The following is a 21,982-nucleotide window of genomic DNA, read 5'->3' on the forward strand; positions in this document are numbered from 1 at the left end:
ACTCATCGAAGCTCTTATAAATCTAAGATAACTCTGGCTGTAACCTCCAAAAAAGGAGCCACCTTCCAAGCCTACATGTGGTTGTGGACTCGAAACAGATTGTCAGTGAAGTAATCCTGTAATAAATCTGTCTCTGTTTCAGGTGTCTACTCAAACAGCAGCACCGTCCACAACAGGGGAAATTCTCAGTTTCTCCCCCCGTCTGCAGACACCTGCTCCAGGTATCAAGACGTGGAGGGAAACTTTGATGCCAACAGCCCGATATCTTCGCTAACAAGCCCAGGAAGCATGAGAGAGGGGTGGGTGTAAGAGCAGTGCAAGTAGATCAATGGAGTTAAATGTGTTGCATCCCAAAAGTCAGTTATTTATTTATTTCTTCATGCAGGGGAAAATGACTGCAAATGCGTGGGCGCCTTCGGCGGTGCTGCAGTTGCACATATTTGCTCCTTGAAACAGTTTTTAGAACTGGCTATTGGATGTTGAGTGCTTCGTCCAGGTGCAGCTCCACAGTAGTTGTTTCAGGAAGGGAGATTGTCTTGTTTATTTTTCCCATTTAGACATCTCTGTCCAGGATGTTGCACTTGTTTTTACTGCTTCGCAGAGTGACGTCACCAGTGAGAAAAAACACTTTTCATCCAGCTGTTAAACAATAAATTAAAAGGAGATTTCTTGGAAAACAGGGTATTTTACTTAATGATGTACCCAGAGGCAACCTTAAATGGTCAGTTCATCCAAATCACAAAAACACATATTTTCCCACTTACCCCTCGTGGTGTCTGGCAAGGTTTTGAGTTATCTGCTGCAGGGAGTTCTGCTGCCAGCCCAGTACAATGGAGCTGAATGGGATTTCGCTCACATTTGGCAGTTTTCATTTGGAGCTATTTTCTACTGAAGTTAAAAATAGTGAAAGCTGACCACAGTTTTCTGCTCCTCTCTGCATGTGAAATCAGGTCCTAAGGATGTTCATTTTTCAGCTGTTCACCCTAAATTTTTCACTCACCAGTCTCCTGTGTATTCAAGTATTTTTTAAACTGCTCAACGCTTCTGGCAAGTTCCTCCATGTGCTATGTCAGACCCAGAAATAATGCTTCAACCTCGAATACATGGCCATGACTCTAAAGATTTCACAGTCACTTTGCTTCGCTCCTCTTGTCTGGAAAGCACATGCCTATAAACAAGGAGAGAGATGTGAGCTTATGCATTCTTGAATAAACCAGAGACATTATCACCAGAGATGGAGTTATGGCTTTGTGGTCGCACTGATTGAGTACTTGGAGGCCACAGAACTTATGTGTACTGTAAGCTGAGACAAATTTTGTCTAGCTCAGTATAAAAGTAGAAGTGAGACTAAAAAGATACAGCTGACAGCCTCCAGGGCTGCAGTTTCTGGACAATATGGCCTCAAATCATTGGTCATTGAAGAGATGCCTGTAAACTAACTTTTATTGCCACAATAGTAACAACAAAGACAGTCTGTCCAATAAAAGAGCGCCGATAAGGGCCAAAATAACATTTTTGTGGTTTAATAAATGATATAAAATCTTCACATATAATGCACATAGTTTCACATGAAATTGTCCAGTATTTCCATGAGTTGTTTTCAAATGGGCTTTAGGTCTTGGCAGAGGAGTTAAGAGGAGAGTTAAGATGGGTTGTTCTCCCTGAGCACAAAGTCAAACCTATAAGCTTGAGCTCGAAGGTTTATTATCGACCTTGGAAACAGCAGTTTGACAAAAAAAACAACAAAAAAACTCCAGTTACGGGAAAATCTGTTTTTTTTCAGCAAGCGAACCTTGTGCTAAGAATATTTTGAACATAGAAACATAGAAAAGGGTGTTGAAACGGCATCATAATGTCATTACACTGTATGTGTGCAGTGTTCAAACAGTCTGTCAATGGTAGCAGATTGTGGTCTTTGATAAAGTCTGTATGCAAGATGCAGTCAGATGTTGGAGAAAACACACTCATGGAGATCTGCCCTGTCGCAAAAGCAGTTTTTAACATTCATGTTGAGGTTAAAACTTTCTCAATTTAAACTCCTTAAAGTTAAAAAGGGATACAAGTTGCACACATTGTACCTACGTTTGAGAAGTATTTTCATGTGTTTAGGTCTCAGCGGATGTGTTAAGATGGGTTTTTCCTTTCTAAGCACAAGTCCAAACCCCAAGAAGTTACTGCAGTGCTAGTAATAAAACTCCATTATATTGTTGCTAAATTGTGTTTGGACCTCAAACAAGCCTCAAAAAGCCTCAAAAACTGGAGCAAAATAAATGACAGTGATGAATGCTCTTGAAAGTACTCAATTTTGCTTCACTTCTGTCACCTGTTGCAGGATTTCACCTGGATTTCTTGACTTGACTGGATCATGTTTAGGTGTAAAACTAAGCAAGTCAAAGTCCACAAAGGAAATCTGTGATTTAATAAACCAAAATTCATTTAATTAAGAGTTTAATGTGAGAGTTTCGGTGTCTGAGTGTTTGAGGACATGTAACTGTACTTGCCTAAATTCAGCATCTCTCAGCCTCCATCGCCTCAAACTTTGCAGCCAGAGCTTCCATGAAGCTATGCACAATCTGTCCATTGACGTCTCTTTATAGAGACTGAGGATGTCATAGAATCCCACTGGTGCCCGCAGTACGCGACGGCCTGCCAAAGCCAATACCAGACAAGCACTTGTTTTTCCCCCAAATGACTTAGCGAGACGTTAAACACGTGAAAGTAAATTATCTTTGCTTCACGGCACAGCCGGCATCAAGCTCTGACCTCATAGCCAGGCGTGTATTTACTCTGGCTGAGAGGACCCATTTTGACTTCTTTTAATTATTTAATACTTGAGGGATTCAGGGGCCCGCGCTAAGGCTTGTCCATCAGCGGGTATTTGTGATGTGCAGCGTTTGTGTGTTTTGTGGTTGAAGGTGGGTGGAGAGCTGGATTGGCCCTTTGGAGCAGCGTGTCCATCAGATACAGGCGCACTAACCAGGATGGCTCTCACACAGAAACCTTATTATACAATTTGAAGGAAAGAGACGTAATGAAGTTTACTTTGCAGAAGCTCTGAGTGACACCGGATCCAAATAGCTGGTTTAACTGAAATGTTTGACATGTCCACACATTTTTGCATTTACTGTATCTCTAACATGCAATAAGTCTACTCTAGTTTCTCTAAGTATTTGATTGGTAGCACTTAGATCACATTAAATCTCCATCTGTGTTACACACAGTACTGTATATTCAACATGACCCTCTGTGATCCAGTAAATCTATATCTCAGAAATGCTCCAGCAGCCTTCGTCTGCCAAAACTGAAAACAGATCAGTTTGGGTGCTCACGCTGGCACCTTTGGTAAACCTACTCATCCCCCCTCTGATCCCGTCAAAGTGGGCTGCCATCAAAAAGCAGCTGCGGATTACAGCAGGGGTTGCATATAGTACAGCATAATGTGCATATAAACATAAGAGCTTGAATTCTGCAAGCAGGATTCTTCTCATTCCAGATATGAGGAGGGTGGCTGGCTGTAGTTAGTTAGAAAGAGGAAAAAAAGTGAGTGATGAAGGGGTTTAGCCGGTAAAATATGATCAGAGAAACAGTTTCCTGAGGTCGTGCTGACAGCCGCTCCCTCAGGCGTGGGCTCACTGTTAAGCTCGTGCATCTGAGAAGTTTGGGCACACCGGCCGCAGAACGACAGATCGGCCCAGCAGGGCCGCGCACGGCACGGCTCAGACATCTGAGCTATGTTGTTGCAGCGTCGCAAGAATGTAAGCCGTGGAACAGACGCGGTTGTTTATAGTTAAGGTCAGCTCTGATGGTTCTGGGGCCACCGAGGGGAATCCAGAGAAGTGTTGAATTCTTGGGGCTCGGAGTCATCGCGGCACATTCGCTTCAACAGTCGTACTATATCAAAGCCCACTTTGTTTACATAATCCTATACAAAGCCTGGTCTTTATTACCTTGGGAAGCCACAGCCATCTGTAAGTTATATCAGTTTGGGTTTCAAAAAGTCTCTCTGATTAATTTTGGCTTTTATTGTGTTTCTCCACTGAAAGCGTAGACTGTTAAATTAAATGTAAAAGCATTTGACATGGGAAATGGGTAATAAAGAGACCTGGGGATGATAAATGATAGATATGTAAAGATATCTCCAAACATTTCCTTTTTTATAGCTGGTCAGATGCGAATATAGAGGGCGCTTGGGCCAGCAGCCATCAGTATCTCTGACAAGGCCTGACTTGTTTATGAAGCCCACTAAAACCATTCCAGCAGAAACCAAGGCCATTTGGCTCTCTGGGGACCAATATGCTACAGTACATCATCCTGGAGAGTTCTCAGGCCACATGAAATGCTGAGAGCGAGCTCTTTGAAGGACGAGGGGAGGGGGGGGTTCAAATACCATATTGGGGGGGTTTCAGCTGCGTATCTCCTTGGAGAGATATTCGGCTGCCTTTCTTCTTGTCGACTTGGCTCCACTGACTCACTCGTTTCCATGTTGAGTCAGAGTGTTTGTGCACAGTCAGCACATTCTTGCAGCGTAGCGATGGATACAGCTCCACACAAAGCCCGCCTACATTACCCCCCCCGAGGTGGAAACGCTTCCTTATATAAACTGTACTGTTTGTACACGAGTTTAAGTATTTACATGATAGCACAGCTGCTGCCAGCTAATGGTTTTCAGCATAAATGAATTGGTCCGGGTTTGATTTGTGTTAAGCTTTAGTGAAACCTAGTTTTCTAGTAACTATACCTGCAGTAGTTTGGGATTGGATTGGATTAGATTAGTGATTTGCCCCTTAAATTCAACATCTTATTCATTTAACTGAAAGGAAACATTATAGGAATCACCTTAAAAGCAGTAAGTGTGTCTGAAAAACATAGTTGTAGAAAGAAAGTGTTGTTTTGATTTGTACGATCTTCTGGTCAGCTGTCACATTACTAATATTTTGGTCATGAGACTAACATCATTTTACCATAAGTGCTCTTGGCTAAGAAATCTGCGGTGAGGTTAATAAGGCTTAAGAAAGGCTGAAGTCATCTCTATGTGACAGAAACTTTAAACAGATCAGCAGGCGTGAGGTTTAAGCCAACTTGAGGAAAGTGAAAAACAAAAAAATAAAATTAAAAAAGCGGGCTGTGTCAGTCACTTGTCAGTCATTGAGGAGCTTTCTTTGTCTTTCATCCACTTTAAAAAAAGCTGTTACTTTGAAAGTTAAATTACCGAATCTGTCAGTTTTAATGGAGCCGTGTTTGGTCTTAAATGGACTTTAGAGGAATTTGTGTACTTTCCAAGAGTTTCATGAGATGATTGATAACTCCCTCAATACTGTAATGGTAAACATTAAGTTACAGCCAGCAGCTGGTTAGCTTAGCTTAGCACCAATAGTGGAAATGAGGAGACACAGCTACCCTGCCCCTGTCCTTAGTGACTGTTCCTATGTCCTAAGCTTTCTGTACTCACATGGCATGCCTGCGGTTCACGATTACATTAGCAGATTTCAGATAGAGGTACAGTAAAGCATCGTCTTGTTTCCAGCTCAGGACCATTTTGGCAGCTGGAATTACAACTGGGGCTAGAAGGTTTTATTAGCTGTATCTGTCACGACTGGTGGGAGCGGGACAACTGGAGTAGGACCCAGATGCAGACAATGGAGGTCGAGCTGTTGTAGATCAGTGATTTATTAACAGAGATCAGATTCAAATCTCATCTTATCCATGAGGCAGGCAGGTAGGTACAGGTGATAGGGATCCAGGGCACAGGTAACAGGAATGAAGGCACTGCAAGAGGAACAAAGGAAGTGGATTTGGAACTGACTGCAGGCTGATGGGAGGTGGAAACAGGTGTTTGGATGGGTGGGGCAGTCAGGTGATGAAAGGGGAGGAATGTCTGAGGACATCTAGTGGACAGCTGGAGGATGGTTGGTCTGAGGAGTTGATGGAGGACACAGAGTCTGGGAAAGCAAAGAGGTGCTGTAGACAGGGACCAAGAGCAAAGTGGAGGACTGGGACCGAGTGACAGTGGCTAGCTACCCAAATAAGCTAATGTTAGCATCTGAAGCTGGATCAACGCTATCTGCAGCTGACATTTTAATGTTTCAAGCTGATTCATTTTAAAAGGAGAATCCTGCCAAATGATGAGTTTGGCTGAGGTTGCCGTAGTGTAAACTTTCCCAAATCCAAGACGGACTGAGCCGCTAATGCTAACTCACTCTGTCAGCACACAATGAACTGGCCTCCATTAACAGTTTCAAAAGTAACCTGTAAAGCCATGAAATGATGTAGTATCAAATGCAGCCGGCCTTCGAGTTAGTTTTCTAACTAAGCTAGTTAGCTTAACATGCTAACGTTAGTAGCTTATGCTAGGGTGGACAAACATGTTGTTAAGTCCATTTCCTGTCAATTCAAATCATCATTTATGTTTCTGCTAATTGTTATTATCCTGCCAACAGGAACAGACCAGTGTCAGTGTTCAGCCCAGTGAGCTCCTCGTCAGACAGAGCGGACGTCCAGATGGAGGGCTACCACAAAACCTACAGCCACCAACAAGTATTCTCCCAGCAGCAAGGTACCGACAGAGTTTACTGAACACGTGTCGGCATCGTCGTCCTCACTAAGTCAGTATTCTGCCTGTTTTGGTTGTTCGTGACATTCATCATTTCCTCTGTGGTTCTCTCAGGATGTGTGTATGGAGGAGGAAAGGCAGGTCAGCCAGTCAGCGACGGCGGCTTTGAACCAGCCAGTTACTTCACAAACCCTGCAGCCTCTCACTCTGCAGGTAAGACAGAAGAGAGAAGACGTCCATGTGCTCCAGTCATAGTGCAGGTTGTCTGGTCGAAGTCTCTGAAATCTGAACTGGGCGTCTGTGTCTAACAAATGCAACAATAACCCTCCGATCCCAGCAATCTGACATTCACGCCCACTTCACGCTGTGATTGGCCAGCTGTGCAGAGGTGAGAGAGGAGCCAGGGTTTGAGCAAGTGCTCTCTCTGGCGCTCTCTTTCTTTCTTGAAACAACTCTTTGTCATTTTTCATGTGAAACATGAGAGAAACTGTCTGAAAATATGCTCCTCTATCACCATATAACCATCAGCGCGTCTCCTCACTATGATTCCAGGCGTTTCCATCGTCCATTTTGTTAACTTGACTGGCTTTATTCATGCTTTGTGTGACACAGAATCAGCATAAATCAGCACTGTGTGCCTGACTGTTTTTAACTGAAACTAATGTCACCTGGTTGCAAACCAAAAATGGAAAGACTGAATCACTGATTGTGCAACAACCATTCTGGAAGCTATTATATTAAGACAACACAGGGTTAGGCAGTTAACTGATTATGGTGATTAAACATTAATTATAAGAATAACTGCAGGCCCACTGTCGTTCACATGAAAATAAAGGGGCAGCTTTGAAATAATATGTTAACTGTCTGTTTTTTGTCCTCTCAGGATTTGACTTGTTGCAGGACCTGCAGGGCCAGGCGGGGGGCGGTTACTCCATGTCTCCCTGCTCCGATGACAGCTTCCTCTTCCAGGCAGGAGGCGTCGACCGCTGCCTCAACCAGATCTACTCCATCTATCTGGACTCATGATGGCCGTCCAGAAGCAAAAAACTGAATCAGAATCATTTTGTCTTCCTGGGGACAAAATGCAGCAAGTGCGATGAGCAACAGCAGACAATCAAAACAACAACATACTGTACATTCAAGACTGAAGTTGACAGAATTGCTCTTGTTCTTAACAGATGTGAAGTCAACGGGAGTTTTAACAGTACAAACCGAAGTACAAAACTGACATGAGGCAGAGCTTCGGGCAAACTGGCAAACATGAACAGCCAAAGAGGAAATCTGGTCAAATTATGAATGTAAATAGCAGTGACTTTTTTATTCCGAGATGACCACAGCATTTGTGATCTGGATAGAAGGAGCTCTGAGCTTTATTTGCGGTCCGATCTATTCAGAAAGTCAGATAGCTGGCTCTCCGGCGCTGCCACTGTCATTAAACTCAACCAGTGAGTTTAATTCTGCCTCCACAGCAGCTTCGCCTCCAGGAAATGTTAAACCAACAACATTTGTCAGAGCGGTTCCCAATCGAAGCACGATGAATGAATCTGTTAGAGCTGCGAGATGACTGAGAAGATACCAAAGAACAAAACAACATAGTTCTGCTTCACAAATTATACTAATTCTTCTTTGGCTTTTCTCTAAGTGTTGCTGTTTTCTATGAAATACTGATTAGTTTTTTTCTTCTTTGAGCAAGTAGCATAATTTTAAGGCGTCGAAAGCCAAACCGGTTGGGAACCATTATGCTGTAATAGATGGCGAGTTGCATTTCACAGTCAGAGCAGTAGAGCAAGGAACAGTTCAACATTTTTAGAGATGTTGCTTATTGTTTTCTTTAGTTAGATGAGGAGGGCGATAACACTCACATGTATGTACCCTGAGAATGTAGCTACAGTCGAGAGACAGTTAGCTTAGCACAAAGACTGGAAACAGAGGGAAACAGCTAGCCTGGCTCTGTCTAAAGTAACAAAATCCTCCTACCTGAAACTGTGGGCACATTATATCTCGTTTGTCTAATTTGTACCAGAACTATGGAAGTTTATTCAATTCAATTCAATATTCCTTTATTTGTCCCGTGAGGGGAAATTCCAAAAAAGGAAGTTGCTGCATTGGCCGGGAATGAGCGGTGGATGAATAGATGGTTATGAGCGGACTCTTGACCATGATGACTCCAGGAAGTAACTGCACCCAGCAAGAAATACACCACCTCATAAACCGCTGTTAGACAATAACTTGTCATTTTTACACTACAGTTTTTCTGCAGGTTGAACAAACAAGATATAACTTGTTAATTAGTGGACTAGAGATACAGGCAGGCAGATTTTGTTACCTTTGGACAGTGCAAAGCTGAGCTAATTGGCTGCTCGCTGTAGCGTCATATTTACTGTGCAGACGTGATAATAATAAAGAACAACAACTTGTTGTATAGCACTTTAGAGCAGGGAACTTTCCAGTGCAGGGAGATAGAATAAAACACAATCACTGATGAAAGCCGTGAGCCTGGCTGATGGAGTGATGTCTGTCTTCTCATTTAACTCTGCAAAAAAACAAAAAGCATATGCTCAGATGTCCCACCATAGCTTTAAAGTTGCTGTGTGTTTGTCAGCAGCCAAATTACCTTGTAACCAAAGTGTCATTGAGAAACCTCCAACCGCTTGTTAATTTACAATTCTCAGCTAAACAAAGGGAACTGCATGAGCCTGGAGGGTGCAGGAAACCACGGTGGTGCTCCAAACGAGCGTCTGAACGACTGTATGTAAATATAATATACATCCAGTCAGAGTGGATGAGTGTGGATGGCTCCTGAGGCCGATAAACTGACACACAGAACACAAAGAACTGCACTAAAACCTGTCGTCTGTGAGTCTTCCTGTCATGGACTGAGAGGTGCCAGCAGATAGTTTCAATATGTGTAATCAAACAGCGATCAAGACAGCAGCATAATCTCCTTTTTTTTTATATTGTTTCCTCTGTTGCTTCTGCACAGTGCCTTTACATGTGTGTTTTATAGTTTCTATCAGTGTTATATTCAGCGAGAGGGAGGCGTGCATTGTTTACAGTAAGTTCTCTGCACTCTTTTCTGTCTCCTCACAGAGACTTTCAGAAAATGACCAACCAGAAAATGTTTACACTGATTTTGTAGCAATTCAGAGACTTCTTATTGTTGTCATTGAACAGTGTATATAGACTGTATAAAAATGCACCGGTCTTTTATATCTAAATAATAAAAAAACTGTTTGTATATGATTGTGTTTGTTATTTTAGAGGCTGGAATCTGTCAATGTTTGGAAGTTTTGTGTGAAATGTGACAACTGATTGTCAAAATAATCCTCTTGTCAATTAACTTAGCAATTATTCAAATGATCATTTCAGCTCATTGGAAAGCTTTTAAATCTGTGCTCATGTTTTGAGCCTGTTGAGGGCTGGTTAATGCTGCCATCTACTGGTCACACCTTCCGAACAAAACAACCCACTTGATAATCATAATAATAATATTAATAATAATAATAATTTATTTGTATAGCACTTTTCATACAGAATTGAAATGTAGCACAAAGTGCTTTACAATCAAAGATAAAGAAAATAAAGACCCCCCCCACCTCTACCCCGCCCACACATACTCATAAGATCACGCAAACTCACACAATCGACACTCACATTACATCATGATGATGAACTAAATACTGAGGAAACGCCATTTTGAAATAAAAATATTAAAACATCCATCCATCCATCCATTATCTATACCGCCTATCCCTTTCGGGGTTGCGGGGGGCTGGAGCCTATCCCAGCTACAATGGGCGAGAGGCGGGGTACACCCTGAACCGGTCGCCAGCCGATTGCAGGGCCACATTCAAGGACAAACAACCATTCACACTCACACTCACACCTACGGACAATTTAGAGTCATCAATTAACCTAATGAGCATGTTTTTGGTCTGTGGGAGGAAGCCGGAGTACCCGGAGAGAACCCACGCATGCACGGGAAGAACATGCAAACTTCACACAGAAAGGCCCCGCCTGACCCGGGGATCGAACCGGCAACCTTCGTGCTGTGAGGCACGCGCACTACCTGCTGCGCCACCGTGCAGCCAATATTAAAACAATAAAAAATAAATGAAAATAAATAAAAAATAACTAGAAATAAAATTGAACAACAGATAGATAGATAGATAGATAGATAGATAGATAGATAGATAGATAGATAGATAGATAGATAGATAGATAGATAGATAGATAGATAGAATAAAATAAGTAAAATAAAATGAAATAAAATAAAATAAAATTGATTAAATTAAAAATTTAATATTACATGTTGCCCTCAGATCTTCAGGCAGGCTATTCCATAGTAATGAAATGCCTCACCATGTGTTTTTGTTCTAGCTTTGGGTACTATTAAAAGTCCACTTCCAGAAGACCTGAAGGCTCTGCTGGCTTCATATGGTAAAAGCAATAATAATAATAATAATAATAATAATAATAATAATAATAATAATAATAATAATAATATAATAGTAACATTAAGACAGAATAAGACAATGTATAGCATAACCACTGAATGATAGCAATAAAATTAAAATAGATTGCATAGAATGCACACAATCAAGTCAAATACAGCATATTAAAAGCAGTGCAGCAGTGCATGAGTGTGGGGCAAAGCCTGAAGCTTCAGGCCTGTATCAGGAAGTCATAACTAGTTAAAGGCTAAAGTGAAGCTTTCTTATACAAATATTTCACGAGCTGACTTCCCAGATATCTATAGGGAGCATGTTCCAGAGCTTTGTGGCTTAATGGACTAAGAGAATAATAATCTAGAGCTGCCAAGACTCTCTGTACAAATCCTTTCTTGCCAGATGTATTGCTTTGTTATAGATGGTCATGGCTTCTTTGTATATTTTACAGTGAACTGTGAGCCAAGTTTTCCTCCATTTCCTTCCAGCTGCTGGACAGATTCTCTTAGTCTCATTAACAGTGTTATTGTGTAATGATGGGGAGGTTCTGTCAGTCGACCTCTGTTCAGTGGAGCAGCAGCATTTAAAGCAGATGACATGGTGTTGTTGACATGTTCAACCACGAGCAGTCATAGCTGTGTGACTCAAAAGATCTCACAGTGTTTCAGCTGATGTCTCATCTTCTATCATAACACTGTCAGCAGAGGCCCTGACAGTGAGAAATATGCATTAGCCTATATGTGTATTTCATAAAACTATATGTAAAAACATGAGTTATTTTAAGCATGAATTAGTTCTTTAACAGAGCAATGGAAACAATGAGTGTTGCTTATACTCCTACCACTGGTTTTGTATTAATAATACTGCTGCATTAATGTGTATGGTGCATTTTATTGTTGTATATGTTCAAGGTTGAGCTCATTCTAATCACCTCATATACTGCTGGCAAGTTTAATCTACAGCAATGCATCTTATTCTGTAAGATCATCATATGTTTGTAGTGTCACTGTCCTGTGAGAACCACGTATCTCTTGAAAGTCAACTTTCATGTGGAAAAACAGCCTGTTTTCAGCTCTGTGATGCATTTTCCAGCTGATCCAAGAGGCTTTCTAAGGAGTTTATTTATCTTAAGATAAATAAAGCGTTTATTTATCTTAAGATAAAAAAAACTCATCCATCACTTTGGACGCAATCTGGAGATACTGCACAGATTTTCACTGGACAAAAAGGGCATGAAAAGACTGTAGTCTGACAAGTAACTGGTAACTAAAGCTGTCGGACAAATGTAGTGGGGTAAAAAGTACAATATTAACCTCTGAGATGTAGTTGAGTACAAGTGTCAAGAAGCATAAAACATAAAAGACTCAAGTAACTCAAAATTGTGCTTAATTGCAGTATTTGAGTAAATGTAAACCTGCTGTAAAATTTCACCGCTCAAGTTTCTCCATTCATTTTGAGTTATGGTAAGATTCCAGTCAGCCACCAGGGGGCGCTCTGAGCTCAAAGCGCAGCAGCAGGTCGGTCCAACTCTGCGCTGAACTCTGTGAGGCTCCAATCTGTCAGCTTCAGTCGCAGATAAACGCACTTAAACTGAGCACCGCGTATGAATAAACATCATTAACACCCTCCCACAGACACCGGCAGTGACTGACTGACTGACTGACTGCAAGCTGCTTTTCCACATTCCGCTGGGAGGGAGACACACCCTCGGATCCGGAGGAGGAGAGCTTCAGCCGGGACAGTTGATGGGATGCAGGGAGGACAAAGACGCCGCTGCCGCTGCTGTGTGAAATGTTTGAATCCTCAGTCAAAGTTAAAGGTCACCTGAGCTTCTGACAGAGAGCCACGGGGCTGCGGCAGACATGCCAATCACAGGTAAGACATTTTTATTTACTGCACATGTAGGCTGAGGTCTTTAACAGGTGTGTGTACATGTTTGGAGAGGTTTTTCTGCATATTTTTAAGAATCACCCATACAAGTTGTAGTTGTAACTTATTTTTGTGCAGAGCTGTACCCAGAAAGTCATGAGCCTAAGACCCTCCACTGCGCCCCCGTCCCCTCTGAAAAAATGACCAAAAAGCAGGAAAAAGTGCATTAGATTATCTTTTTAATTGAGTTTTTCCAAATTTTATTGATTCACTCAACTGTTAGAATATGTTCTGTAAAGTTCATTTCTGTTAAAAGGCCTCCCCATGCCAGCAAAATAGTGAACCCTGAACTTTTTTTTTTTTTTTTTTTACCTTACCATAGTATATTTTAATGACGTTAAGTATAAAGAATAAGAATCAGCTGTTAAAACACCGAAACTTTCAGCCGCTGAACACTAAACTTTCCCAAATTCCCCCAAAGTTTCCCTCTGTGTCCTCTGCGGTCCTGCAGCTGCAGCCCTGGTTTAAAGTGTGAATATTTTATGATGAAAAATTGAATGTAAGGAGAATGGAAACCGTTATTCCAGAGGAAGCTCTGCTGCCAGAGAGGATGTAGCAACTCACATTGTTAGTGAGTGAGATCATTCACGCTGTCCAGATTTAAACCTTGCTCCTCTCGCTGGGCACTCACACCCAGAGAGGAGACGATCCATGAAAATCCATCTGTTTGGATGAAGGGCCTTCGCTCTCACGGCTCAGCCTCAGAGGCTCTGCAGAGCTCAGCGAGTGTCCCTTGATTTGTGTGTAATTTCACCATCCAAAGACCAACTTGTCCATCAATATATAGAGTGAGACAAATCTACAGAAACCTCAGCAGTGAGTCGACTCTCACCTTTAGACTGTGTGTTATCAGGCTGAGATGGGAGTTTTACTCTTCAGGCATTTAGTTTTCTTCACTAGTGGATGCATGGAGTTAGCAACACATACAAGTCTTACTTCATCCATACTTTGCTCATATACAGGTATGAAATTAAGCGTCCAAATCTGAGCAAATTATTACCCACATGACCACACAAACCCAGCTGTTTCCCTCTTCCTCCTCAGAGTAATGGATGTTTGAGTAAATCGTCTGTTGATAGCTATCAGTTAGAGTCACAGTGCAGAGCAGCATGCAAATAAAGACTGAGTTAAAGGGTGTGAAATACTGTGTGTATAAATAAAATAGCTCACATGGTAGAATTTGACATTAAAGTTTGAAGTGAACAAAGAAGAAACACAAACACAAGCTTTTACCCCCTTATCTGAGAAGTCTTCATTGTCTTTATCACACATGCAAAAATACTGATCGCCTTCAAAGTATGAAGTGATTATTATAGGTGCTTTATAAATAAATTTCACCCAACGTGACCTTAGTGAGGAACAAACACGGCCTTTCTGTCTCTATTTACTGGAGGGGTTTTGAATAAATCGCTGCTTTATATTGAAGATTCACCACAGACAGCTGCACAGAAAGCTGTTTGAAACATTATATCAGCAATGGCTCACTTGGCTACTCGTGAGTGAAAGTGGTCGCTCATAATGATGAAGCTACAAAGTATTATCACCCGACTCGGCAGCTCTCAGCGCTGTGGAGCTTTTTGGTGTGATATTTAACTCATTATTTTAGTTTTAGGGCCCGTAACTTTACTGTTTTGGTTCATTAGCATCGTTTCCAGCAAAGGGCAGCTCTATAAACTGACTGTATTCAGCCATCAGACAAAGTTAGCAACTAGCTGGTGAACACAGTGGAGCGTTAGCTGCTAAAGATAAACTGAGCTAAAACAACGGCTCACTCAACAGTTCACGGCTTGTTTCTGCTGCACCCAAGTGGCCAAAGGGTCAGTTATGGCAGCTTTAAGGAACATTTTACCCCAGGAAACATTAAATTAGCACTAGTTTTAGTCTAAAGTCATGTTAAAAAAAACATATGATCCTATGAATCATGCATAGTATGAATTCACACTGTTACGACGAAGCTAATGAGGTGCAGGAAGTTGAAACAGGCCCGCAGTATTTAACAGGAAGTTTTGAATTAGCGCCTCTCTCTGGTTTTAAATGACAGCGTGATTTGGTTTCTCTGTACGTGGCCTGATTGTGAGATGACGGATGATGGAGATTACAAACCGCCGTCCAAAACTTTGTGTTCTGATGATAAGCTGTCAGATCCTTTTCCCACGTTCTCATCACTGCTGTGGACTTGTGCTGCATTCATTGTTCAGCTATGATGGCTGTTGTTGCTTATGCTAACCAGCCACGTCTTCGTATATTTATTCCAATTAAACTGCCGTTCGGCCGCCGGAAGCGTAAACTGTGTCACATTCTGTGGCCTGAAGAGGAAAGATGTAACTCATGAAGTATTCCTGCATTAGCTGAATGACTGCAGCAGAAAGCAGACATTTTTTTAATATGAGGATTGAAAAATCTCTTATTAATTTGAACAATGTCACAAAGCAATCTGAATAATAACATACACTTCATCTTCCATCTCCTGTCAAACACTCTGCACTCTTCACATGTTGGGTATGTTAGATGATCTCTAGCAGAAGCAGAAAGTCAGCTCCAGTTTCTTTCTTTTGACACACACTTCCTGCGTTTGTTTGAGAGACTTGCAGCTCTGCTGATATTTTATGTCAAGGCTGAAAATCCATGTGTGCTCTGCTTATTTCCATTTGTACTGTTTGTTTGGGACTCTGTACGAGGAGTTCCAGTTGATTTGTTTTGTATAAATGTCAGTTTAGGCAAAATAGTTTTCATCTGTGTCCACTCAGTCCCTCTTTGCCCCGCACACTTAAAAATAGCTTTCCTAGTCCACCACTTTGGTCCAGACATCCAACATCTTGTTGTCAAAGCTCACTTACATAAGTAAAAGTAACAATACCACAATAACTGTGAAAATAAAGTAAAAGTTAAAAAAAAAAGAAAAGAAAAAAGACTGCATTCTAAACCTTACTTATGAGTAAAAGTACTCATTATGCAGAATGATCCATTTCAGAATAACATATGTTATATTCTGGGATTGTAATTATTCATAGATTAATGTATTCATCGCTATAATGTTAGAGAACAGTTAAAAAAGGCCATTATAATTTCCCAGAGTCCAAGGCAACATCTTCAGATTTCATGTTTTGACAGAATATCTGTCCGAAACCTAAAAATGATCAGTTTCCTATGATAGATGATGAAGAAAACCAGCAAATATTCACCTTTGTGAAGCTGGAACCATGTGGATTTTGGGCATTTTGCTTAAAAGAGTGAGGTTTACGTGGAGGTGTACGTAGATGATCACGTATACGCTCCAGCTGACCACGGCGGTCCTGCTTAAACCCTCCACCCATGATGAATTGACCCTGTTGTTTAGGAGTTAGCACATTCCTGCCTCCCATCCGTGGAGCAGCTTTCAGCTCTATTGTGGTGGATGAGGAAGTCTGATGTCACGACCAACAACACTGCCTCTCTTTCTGTCTCTTCCTGCCTGCTTCACATGTAAGTCTTTTGGAAGAGACAAGCCTTGTTTATGTCGACCACATATGCTGTTAAGTTCAAGCAGCGTCAACAAGTACACGGGAGTTTTTAGGAAGTGACCAGCAATTAGTTTTTTATATTTCCAAGCACAGGGTTTCCCAAATGTTGTCATGTCACGGTCTCCCTCCGGGACACACGGTAGGAATGAAACCTGAGATTAAAATAGTCACAAGGGGTAATTTCTGCTACATGAAATTACAGTGAAATTAAACAGTGTCACATTATTTTGGGGACCTTCTCAAACCTCGTAATTTATGCTGTATAGTACATACTGTACGTGTTTTGATGTTTTCTGTTTTTTGGCTTGCGTGTTTGTTCCTTTTCATTTTGCAAATTAAAATTAGCTTCATGGCTCAATCTGCCACATTTTGATGTTGCTGATAAACAAGCAAAGTCAAATAAAAGTCCTTCCAGGTCCGTGCTACCATCTGCTGTTCATGCAAAAATCTTTATGGTACAAGTTATTGGCTACTTGAGTCAAATATATATAACTGATGCCTTTCTTGACTACATTGTTTCAAGAAATTTAATTTTACATAGTTTTCATAAAAAAAGAATCGTGGCTACATGAACAAAAACAACACACTGAAAATTAAAAAGATTTTGTGCTCACAGACATTTATACATAGCTGTCCCGGTTAACTTGTTAGCTAATCAGTGTATACATAGGTAACCAGGTTAGCTTTTTAGCTAATCAGTGTATATATAGGTAACCAGGTTAGCTTTTTAGCTAATCAGTGTATACATAGCTATTCCGGTTAGCTTGTTAGCTAGCCTGCTAAAACTTCCAAAATCAAAAACACAACATTCATTAGAGAACTTTTTCTTTTTGTATTAGACATTTTGATTGGAGAGCTTGATAAAAGACAAAAAAAACCAAACATTTTTTTTGTTTTATTTATTTGTTTACCCGACTGCCCGTCACCTTTAGCAACCAAAAGTATTACAAGTACTATTAGCATCAGAAACATATTTTTCTTCTTTTTTCTATTCTATTTTTTAATCTTTTATACTTTAAGTATTTTATTTGTGTGTTTTAAATCTGCTCATGTGTTTTATACTTTGATGGTTTCCTGTTATCACATTTTGTTGTATGTGCTTCTGTGTTTTGGTGAGCTAAGGCAGTTTTCCAGTCTGGTGAGCAATAAAGCTGAATTCTCTCCTGTTCTAATACCCCTATTTTAACACCTGTCAATAAATCTGACAGCGAGCACATACAAATACATACTAAGAGTGATAAAAGAATGCAACACACACACATCGATGATAAAGAAAGAAAGCTGAGATGTCTGAGCTACAGACTGATATGATGTTAAGATACAGGCTTGTGAATGAAGCTCAAGAGGTTAAAGACTTTTCCAGGGTACAGGTTCATTCAATTATCTGGATTTTTTTTTATATATATATCACATTTGAGGAAGTTTACAGTCTAAGTTATCTTAGCTCCAGTTTTACCTTCAGGTAATGTTTGTATAACTCCTGTCTGCCAATTCAGGGCACAGCCTTCGCCTGAAAGTCATAGTAGCATCTGTTTCCTCTCCAACAGCCAAACACTGGACTCCTGATCCCGAGTGACCTGTGTCACCATGCCAACTCCCACGATCCTCACGGCAACCAGGAGTCCTCAGAGAAGTTGCTAGGTTTACAAGCCCATTTACATCTGTGTGAGCCGACATACTGTGAAGCGGATCCCCTCCAGGACTGAGCGAGAGACCAGGAGGCAGGTAGAGCTGCCTGAGAAGGAGGCAGGGGGCACCATTGTAGGAATATGGCCCAATGAAGTCACATCTCTGCTCTGTGTTTGACTGTGTTTTCTGTTTCAGAGATGGTTCGCCTGCCAGGTACCCTGCTGATTTTCGTGTTGCTGGTGAAGACGAGGCTTGTGGGTGGATGTGTGTGTCCAGCAGCCACCATTTTGTCCCAGTTTCCCTCCGCGGTTCCTGCTGACGCCTGTTGCTTGAACTACTCTGGCTCCACTTTCGGCCACGTGCACTGGTCTGTGTTTACCAATGAGACAAACATAGAGACACTGGATCTCTCTTTCTGTAATATCAGCTCTGTTGATATGAGAGGCAAAGAGTCCTCTACATTACAGAAGGTTTACTTAGGTCATAATAGACTAACAACATTGCCACGGGAGTTTCTGGCCAGCCAGCCCAGCCTGACGGAGGTGGATCTGAGCAGGAACCTGATTCAGGAGCTTCCTGAGGGTTTTCTTCAGGACTCAGACAGTCTCCAGAAGCTGTATCTGCAGGGAAACCAGCTACGCTTGCTGCCAGGCTCTGTACTGCAGAAGCCCAGGCTGCAGAGGCTGGAGCTGGATGAAAACCCCTGGGACTGCTCCTGTTTGTTACTGGAAGGAGTGGAGGAAGGCGGGAAGGTTAATAGGACCGCTAAGCTGCAGGATCTGGTTGGAAACTTGACCTGCGCCTCTCCCAGGCACCTGGCGGGCAGGTCTGTGTTGTCGGTGAGGCTTAGCGATGTGTGCCGCCCAGCTGGCCTCACAGCCCTCTTCATTGTGCTCCCCCTCATCATCCTCTCTGCCTTGGTGCTCTGCTGGTGCTGCGGCAGGAAAAGAAAGAAGAAAGAAACAGCTTTAAGCAGCTCGAAAAAGAGAGCTTCAGGCTCCAGCTGCAATGGCCAGAAGCATCGCAGAAAGCAGCAACCTGCGGCCGCTGAGCAGAGTAAAGCTGGACACTGTGTCGCTGAGGGGATCCTGAAGAACCAGCTGCTGCTACGCCCAGCATCCACCCTCCTGGGCAGCACCAAGGACATCTATGAAGAGGTAGAGATTAAGCTGGGGTCAGTGGAGTCTATTCCCCGAGCATCTTCACGCTGCTCCAGTTCCACAGAGGGGAAACAGGGCTCCCAGGAGCCCAACGGGGCCAACAAGGCAGACCTGGATGCAGTCAGTGTGACAGAGGTGATGAAAGACTCAGCTGACAGGGAGAAGGCTTACCTGACCCAGTCCACTGAATACTACAGCCTGGTGCCCGGTATCGAACTGGAGGACTCAGACCACGGCGAATATGAGAATGTCAGCCTCTCGTGACACCATCTTAAAGGAATAGTTAAACATTTTGGGACAAACGCTTTTGTTTTCTTGACAAGAATTAGTTGAGAAGATCTGCACTGCTCGCATGTTTGTGTTTTAAAAAATAGGAATTGCTTTGTTTTCATTACAGAGGGAGCAGATTCTCTTCCATGGAGTCTGCCATGTTGACCCACCAAACACTGACCTTTTTGCATTTTAACACCCACCATACAGGAGGCTGAGGTAATCTGCATCCTCACTGCGAGATGCCACTACATCCTACAGTGGTCCTTTGATCGCTTATTTAGTCAGAAATATTCAATCGTATGGAGATGCGTAACTTGTGAAACAGAGTTTCAAGGGGCTTTAAGTGTGGACCTGGAGCCAGGGGCCAATTAGCCTAGCTCGGCATAAAGTCTGGAAGGAGGGGGAAATAGCTAACCTGAGAGTCCAAAGTTAACGAATATGCCTGTAAAGGTCAATGTCTTTTGTTTAATTTGTGCCCAAATTTGGTCCACTCCTGGTGAAACAGGCTTTGGGGAGTAGTGACAACAGAGTTAGCTGGAAAACTGTCGTAGCGTGAGAGCAAACCACAAGCATGAAGACATGACTGCTTGTCAGTCACAATAGCTGTCGAGCTTCTTCACATTTCTCTTTAGTTGGTTGTTTATGTCCGCCTGCCAATTATTGTTTTGATCATTTCATTTAGTGAAAAAAGCTGGAAGAAGTGTCATTACGCTGCGGATAAATAGAGGCAGATGGTGCAACACTAAGCTAGGATAGCTTCCTACATTTTGTACAGCTACCTGTTATCACAAAACTTTGCTGTTTTAATGACTGGTGTGGCCACGCCTTCACAGCTGTTTGTAGGCAGATTTTTATGTTTGGATTGAGCTAGGCTAGCTGTTTCTCCCTGCTTGCAGTCTTTGGGGAAATTAACAACAACAACAACAACAACAACAACTTTGATTGTTGTTTGTTTAGTCATGAATATTAAATGGTAGAGATATTTAGGTTTTCAGGGGCTTTCAGCATGGAGTTGTAGCCTGGGGACAGTTAGCCTAGCTTAGCTATCTTAATGATCTTCTCATCTAATTCTAAGCATATTTCCCAAAATGTCAAATTATTCCTTTAAATGCACTAAAGAAAGACAGTGTATGAGTGTCTGTGTGCTACAGAACAGGGAAGTTATCTATTGACACAGAGACAGCCTGGTCCGACCACTGTGGTATCACAATGTAAGAGGAAGTGATTTAATCCGGAGCTTTTCCTGTGGGACCTGAGGAACGCACTGATGGTTTGAAAGGGAGGCCCCCTTTTTTCCCTGTGGAAAAAAGCAATTTTAAAGACACCAAGACACAAAGACATTTAATCTATGTAATGTTGCACTCCATGCAAATGTACTCTTCGTATTGTTTTCACATCTATTACAAAGAGCAAAACAACCATTGTGCTTACTTAGATCAAGCAAGTTTCTCTCAGTACTTCCCTTTACCTCACCCAAGTGTAATTGTTCAATGCATTCCAGTTTGACTTTGACATGTTTTACTGCATACAGGATGTTCTGGATCAAACTCATTTATGCCAAGCTGCACATCCAGAAATGTAAGTGCTGAACAGTGACTAATCCCATTGCAACGCTCACAGATAATTCAGTGTGAAACGTGGAATGTAAAGCTTCAATGAGAAGTCTAAATTTATATATGTCATTGCTGAGCAAAGTTAAAAGGGCAGATGCTTGCTCGTGCTTTATGCCACGTACTAAAATGTGCATATATGATGGAAAATGCGCGGGCTGTCAGATCTAAATGCAGGTTAATGCTGGTTTTAGATAAAAATCTCTGTTGTGCTGCTTCAGTAAAATGAGATGCAGAGCATTTCGGTGCAGCGGTGCTATGACGTAATGACACTGGAGAGGACACCTACACAAAAGACAGCACTGAACATCAGGGTCATCGTGTGTGCAGGATGCAGGCACTCGACTGATATCTGAGAGGTGGAAAACACAGACGTCTCACTCACACATGCTTGCTTTGCATGCTAATTGGTTTTTGTTCAGTCGCAGAGACACAGAGAGAGAATGGGTGCAGCCGAGGGCGTGGAACTTCCTGGAATTCAAAAAAAACCCAAAAAACTGAGGTGTGCTTTCCAAAGCTTTATCTATGGGTTATGTAAGGTTTACTGCTTTCAAAATGCCAAGAGGCCTTAGGTCAAAAGGCAAACAGGCAAATGAGCAAATGTTGTATTTTGTAATTTTGTACAGTTTCTGCACAGAAAAATAACTCTAATTGCAAACAGGGGTGTTGCTGCTTGTCACTCAGGTCATGTCCTCTGCAAACATTTCTAGCGACCTGTGGGTGGCTCTGCTCTCTTATTATTGCTGTTACGCCTGTCACGTTTCCTTTCATGCACAGCACATTAGCAGTTTACAGTGATAATGGTGGCAGGTTTTAAAAGGTCATTCCTAGAGATTTTTTAGACATGGGTTGACAAAAGCAGATTTTGCTGTCTGGCACTGGT

At 42.0% G+C, this 21,982-nt stretch overlaps 2 protein-coding genes across 2 annotated transcripts in view; both read left to right on the forward strand.

Annotated features, from left to right (window-relative positions):
- Positions 1 to 9,781, forward strand: part of LOC139339460 (zinc finger protein GLIS1) — a 43,996-nt gene extending 34,215 nt beyond the window's left edge. The window contains exons 6-9 of the mRNA XM_070975082.1: positions 143 to 299; positions 6,438 to 6,553; positions 6,665 to 6,763; positions 7,434 to 9,781. Coding sequence (XP_070831183.1) covers positions 143 to 299; positions 6,438 to 6,553; positions 6,665 to 6,763; positions 7,434 to 7,576 — 515 coding nt within the window. The 3' untranslated portion in view covers positions 7,577 to 9,781. The remainder of the gene's footprint in view (positions 1 to 142; positions 300 to 6,437; positions 6,554 to 6,664; positions 6,764 to 7,433) is intronic.
- A 3,030-nt stretch (positions 9,782 to 12,811) lies between these two features.
- On the forward strand, positions 12,812 to 21,579 carry LOC139338357 (leucine-rich repeat, immunoglobulin-like domain and transmembrane domain-containing protein 1). Its single transcript, XM_070973280.1, has 2 exons — positions 12,812 to 12,873; positions 17,975 to 21,579. Exon 2 carries the CDS (start codon positions 18,254 to 18,256, stop codon positions 19,478 to 19,480), a length of 1,227 nt encoding a protein of 408 aa, XP_070829381.1. The 5' UTR covers positions 12,812 to 12,873; positions 17,975 to 18,253; the 3' UTR covers positions 19,481 to 21,579.
- The last annotated feature ends 403 nt before the right edge of the window (positions 21,580 to 21,982 follow it).

Source organism: Chaetodon trifascialis, chromosome 11, assembly GCF_039877785.1.
Source record: "Chaetodon trifascialis isolate fChaTrf1 chromosome 11, fChaTrf1.hap1, whole genome shotgun sequence".
NCBI classification, from domain to species: domain Eukaryota; kingdom Metazoa; phylum Chordata; class Actinopteri; order Chaetodontiformes; family Chaetodontidae; genus Chaetodon; species Chaetodon trifascialis.